General features: G+C 40.4%; 1 protein-coding gene and 1 long non-coding RNA gene across 2 annotated transcripts in view; one reads left to right on the plus strand and one right to left on the minus strand.

Moving 5' to 3' along the window:
• LOC107837040 (uncharacterized) overlaps positions 1-1,035 on the minus strand; it is a 21,994-nt gene extending 20,959 nt beyond the window's left edge. Inside the window, exon 1 of the long non-coding RNA XR_001663014.1 lies at positions 828-1,035. This is a non-coding gene — a long non-coding RNA (uncharacterized LOC107837040). The remainder of the gene's footprint in view (positions 1-827) is intronic.
• The window catches only part of tert (telomerase reverse transcriptase), a 12,629-nt gene extending 7,766 nt beyond the window's left edge, over positions 1-4,863 (plus strand). The window contains exons 7-15 of the mRNA XM_016675142.1: positions 1,241-1,342; positions 1,433-1,518; positions 1,599-1,715; positions 1,800-1,871; positions 1,969-2,157; positions 3,081-3,207; positions 3,952-4,013; positions 4,323-4,447; positions 4,527-4,863. Of these exons, the coding sequence (XP_016530628.1) occupies positions 1,241-1,342; positions 1,433-1,518; positions 1,599-1,715; positions 1,800-1,871; positions 1,969-2,157; positions 3,081-3,207; positions 3,952-4,013; positions 4,323-4,447; positions 4,527-4,735 (1,089 nt within the window). The 3' untranslated portion in view covers positions 4,736-4,863. The remainder of the gene's footprint in view (positions 1-1,240; positions 1,343-1,432; positions 1,519-1,598; positions 1,716-1,799; positions 1,872-1,968; positions 2,158-3,080; positions 3,208-3,951; positions 4,014-4,322; positions 4,448-4,526) is intronic.
• The last annotated feature ends 515 nt before the right edge of the window (positions 4,864-5,378 follow it).

Genomic DNA, 5,378 nt, shown 5'->3' on the forward strand with positions numbered 1-5,378 from the left:
TTTAATTGAGCCCTGCTCCTGTAACTCTGCTGTTGTGATGTTTTACATTTTCATAAAGCACTTCTCTTCAAAATTATACCTGATAAAATATTTTAATGTAGCGGGAGTGTTTGATGATTACCAGCTAATAAATACGAATTTGATCAACTTATAATCAAACTTCACAATTGAGAAAACTGGCTTTTTACATTTTTTTTTACCTAGTTTTATATATATATTTTTTTTTTTCTCATTTCTCACATCCTGAAGATTTCTAAACTAGAGCGCAGCAGGATCTTCTCTGCTCGTCTTTACTGGATTCTCATAATCACTGTTTTATTTGTTAATTCTGAGGATTTGGGTTTAAAACCCTGAGTTAATATTCTTACTTGTATAGCGAAGCAAAGATGGAATAATAAAGTTATAAGTGAGTGGACCTATGTCGGCCAAATGTGGGTCTTTACAAAAACATCTCGCACGCTAACACCCTCTGTTCATCTCCAAAGACGGGTACTTCTAAGGGTTACCATAATGTGTTTTTTTTCCCCCACTTTGTGATAAATTTATTGCCTCAGAACTTTGCTTCTCGTGTTGTTGCCAAAGAAAGTTGTCCATAAATTGCATGAAAGCAGTTACTGCTGTTACAAGACAGCCCATTGTTTGAAGTGTGAACTACATTATGGGTGTTAATCCAAGGTAAAATATCAAAATGCAACTTTCTATAAAAACCACGAGTTGCTTTTTATTGCCAGTTTTTATCTGATTTTACTGGATGGATTGCTTATTTGTATTGTTAAAAGAATTAAAAAAAAAAAAACTGCCTCATCCTCCGCTCTCCTCTTCCTCACAGGGAAGCGCAGTCTGGAGCGACGGCTGGGGGATTTGAGGCTGGCCAGGGTTCGTCAGGCCTCAAACCCCAGGACCCCCGTGGACTTCTTGGCCATCCGAATGTAATCCACAGCAGGAACTTTTTCACCCTGCAGTCCCAGCAGGAACCCACTGACCCCGCATGCGCTTTTGTGTTTTTTTTTTTTTGTGTGTGTTGGAGTTCTGNTTTTTTTTCTTGCCATAACTTCAGATTAAATCATACACAGTTGGTCTCTAATTTCTAACTGAGGGACATTTGAAGCACCGTATCTGTATCTCTTTAGGGGCGTTGGGGAAAGCAGAGCCCACTATAACAGCGTGTCTCACATTTCACCTTTCTTTTTTGGGAAAAGAAAATGTGTGTTTTCCTTTCCTGTCATCTTTGTTGCCATAGGCAGATTTTCTGGAGGACAACATGGGATCCACCAACATGAAGGGATTTTTAATGTCGTTGCAGAAGAATGCAAAACTCCACCATGCCATCCTAGTAGAGCAAGTAAGACTTGGATTACAATTTTAAACCCTTTTATGTTGGGATTTAGATAAATTTTTCCACATTAACCTAAACTTTTCTCCGTTTTTACAGCATTTCTGCTCTGATCTCCGAGGCAAAGAAGCTTCACAGTTCTTCACCCAAATGCTAACAGGCAGCGTAGTTCAGTACGGAAAGAAGTAAGCCATGCTTATCTCCTTACTAAACATCCTCGTTTGTTTAATACACTCGTTCCAAACCACGACCCTGTGCGTTGCAGGACGTACCACCAGTGCCGAGGGATTCCTCAGGGATCGGTCGTGTCCTGTCTGCTCTGTTGTTTGTGTTACGGCCACATGGAGAACGTTCTATTCAAAGACATCACAAAAAACAAAGGGTAGGGCAGAAACCTCCTGTTGTGGTCCATCTTCTCCAGAAGGGGGCAGTGTTTCTGGATCTCTCTTGTCTCTTTGGTTCTCAGGTGTTTGATGAGATTAGTGGACGACTTCCTCCTTATTACTCCAGACCAACATCAAGCACAAACCTTTCTGAAGTATGGCTCATTTTAATGAAATATTTTTAAACTATCTGTTTTTAGATAAAACACTCATATGTACTTAAATGAGTCTGAACTTGAACACTGTGTGCAGGACCTTGCTGGCTGGAGTACCACAGTATGGTCTAATGGTCAACCCACAGAAGGTGGCAGTCAACTTCCAGCTACTGGGAAGCGTGGGCTCCTGTACGGATATTCGCATGTTGCCTCCTCACTGTCTCTTCCCGTGGTGTGGGCTGCTGCTGGACACCCACTCCCTGGACGTCTATAAAGACTATTCAAGGTTAAACCTGTCGTCAGCTCAGTCATTACCTGCAGTCTGTTTGGTTCAAGTTATTGCGCTTTTTGCCTTTCCTTTATGGTTCCTTGTAAACTGTGCCACCTCTTCCTCCATGCACTTTGCACCAACTCGTAAATGACTCCCACGCTGGAATGGAGGATATTTTTCCTGGCATAAAGTGCTTTGCAAAGGTTTTTTTTTTTTTTTTCAGATAACAATGAAATGCTGAACTTGTGATGTGAGCACTGAGTTTTGTAGCAGGGTTTTTGCAGGTTTCACCAACTCAAATGTAAAACTTTTTAAGGTTGCTTTAAGGCTGTTATTAATGAAATTCAAGATCCGCGTCACGACCGAAATGTCCAAAGAAAATCACAAATAAATAAGTTGAATGGCTTGAACATTGTTTAGTCAGCTGGCAATAAAACTCCACTTACCCATGATGGATGTAACAAAAAACATCCATCAGCTAGAGGTAAGTAAAAATGTTAGCTGCATAGCCTTTTAACGTGCATCGTGGGTAAGTGTAAATTTAGAAAGCTAGCTAGCAAGGGTATATTAACAGATAGCCAAATTTGCACTTACCCGTGATGGTCATAAGAAAAGTAGCCAGCTGACTCGATAGCATAGCTAGCTCTTTTACATCTGCAAGAAAAAAAAAAGCTTCATAGTATATATGCTTCCATAACAAAGTTTAAGACCTGTGATTAAACTAAACAAGGCCAACTTAGTTTTTTTATTCAGTACATTTAAGGTATTTGAAAGCCTACGTTTTAGAAATATGGATTCATGACTTCTTAAGGATGTGTGGACTTAAGGATGTAAGGCACACAAAAGTTTGTGGCTACATTACGTTTTAACTCCAAGTTTTCTTTTGAGATTTTTTTCCTTTTTTATATTTTAGTTATATATATTTTTATCTCTTACAGCTATGCCGGCCTCTCTCTACGATACTCCCTCTCTCTGGGGTCTTTCCATTCAGCTGGACACCAGATGAAGAGGAAGCTGATGGCCATCCTGAGGCTCAAATGTCATCCCCTCTTCTTGGACTTGAAGGTTGGAGATTGAAGCACCTCTTTAAGTGTTAAATCTCAACATAGTTTTCTACTCTGATTGATGCTAGAAAAATGCACAGTCAGTAAAAAGCTTGGATTTTTTTTTTATTTTTTTTTTTTGTTACAGCTAGTTGCAACTTTAACAATCAAACCAGGCTGGATAGATGCGTGGAAATCTTTATTAATTTCCTTGATTTTGGGAGATCGGCGATTAGCTGATGCTTAAGAAACCAATCTGATACACCATTTTTATCTAACTCTCCCACTGAATGCAAGTATTGACCAATCTCCCAAAATTCGCCCCCTACACAATGCCTCATAGGTAACACACCTGTAGACCTTATCTAAGTCCACTACACACCAGTGAAATGAACGGCCAAACTCTGACCAGATCCATCCCACAGTTTCACATCTAAGGCGAAAGCCGCTGTTCTCCTCTTTAGACCGCGGTCCCACAATCAGTCGAAGCTCCTCCACACCCACCATATTGAAGTATGGCGAGGAGTGGGATTGTACAGAGCGTTGGGCTGGTTTTACTGTAACCAGGCCAACATAAATGCTACATGTTGGCCAGTAACCATCATGAATTTAAACCAACAGGTTTGACTCTCGGCACATTGTTGAGAACAAGACTTGCAGTACTGCACGAAGCAGGAAATGTACAACGCACAACAGAAATACTCTCAGATGTCAATTTATTTCTCTCTTTTTGCGTTCATGCTTCAAAACAATCATGTCATTTTAGACCAACTCCCTTGAAGCGGTCTACAGGAACATCTACAAGCTGGTGGTGCTGCATGCCTGCAGGTGAAAACAACTGAGTTGCGACTCTCTTTCTGCATTCCTTGTGTTTTTGTTTAGATTTCTTCTGCTACCTCCTGCCTGCATTGTCAGGATTTCTGCATGTTAACCAGGTCAGGAAGGAGACGCATGACTCGCAAGCCTTCCCATGTAAACTCACCAACCTTGACCTAGGAGCCTCATTAAGATAATACCGATACCAAACTAAGCTGATGTTACTCAATGTCTGCTCTGACCTGGAACGTAATTGTTCAGCCCGTCAGTCCCTGAACGTACTTATCTATAGGTAATGTTAGTTTTATTTTTTTTTTCCAGGTTTCATGTGTGTGCACAGAGTTTGCCCTTTGGTCAAACAGTTGCTAAGAATCCACTTTACTTCCTGCAGATGATCTGGGACATGGCTCAGTACGCCAATAAGCTCCTCAGGTCCAGCAACAAGGGTAACATTTCCACAAAAACCTAAGAAAAGTGTCATATTTAGATCTTCTCTGCATAGTTTCATGTTTTTCTTTTCTTCAGGACTAATTTTAGGCAGTAAAGCCCAGACGGGCACCGTGCAGTACGAGGCGGTGGAGCTGCTTTTCTGTCTCAGCTTCCTGCTGGTGCTCTCCCAACACCGTCAGCTCTACAGGGACCTGCTGACGCATCTACACAAACGTTTGTATCCACCAAGAATAATTTTCAACAAAATTGTCATAGTTGATGTTTTAGCATCAACTAGAGTTTAGTTCAGGCTTAAAAAAGTCCAACACGACCCGTCTACAGGCCCGAACACGAAACGAACCCAACACGTTATTTTGATAAAAATGTTACTGCTTTTATTTTTAGAGCATCATTTAGGTAAGCAGTGCAACGTCTCCAGCTTTTAGCTTTGCATAATGTCGTCCAGCTCCATTCTGTTGCTTGTTGAACCACAGGGTGAGTCAAGTGCAAATCATCTGGGATGTGTCATTGATAGGAGCAGGGTGTGGCTGCATGCGCTTATTACAGTATAATGAACTTCTGCACCTTGTTTTCTTCCTTTCCTCAACATGGTAAACGACCGAATCACCTTTTTAAACTATAAGTAGATAAACTCTTTATTGGACATTGGCTTATTAAACTTAGAAGACCTAGTCCAACTCGAACATTAAACAAATGCTTTTGGCCTGACCCGGCCAAAATATCGGGTCAAGTTCAGGTCGTGATGATATCAATAACAGTATAAAAATGTGGTTTGTTTTTTGTCATTTTATATATTCTAATCTTAATTTGGGTTGAAGCGATTAATCAGATTTCTCAGTCGATTGAAATAATCAACTAATCATCATAACTGATCATGGTAATCAATTAATCGTTGACTGGATACAGACTTAAAAAAAATGGCAATTT

This window comes from Poecilia formosa, unplaced genomic scaffold (genome assembly GCF_000485575.1).
Source record: "Poecilia formosa unplaced genomic scaffold, Poecilia_formosa-5.1.2 Scaffold107, whole genome shotgun sequence".
Taxonomy (NCBI): Eukaryota; Metazoa; Chordata; class Actinopteri; order Cyprinodontiformes; family Poeciliidae; genus Poecilia; species Poecilia formosa.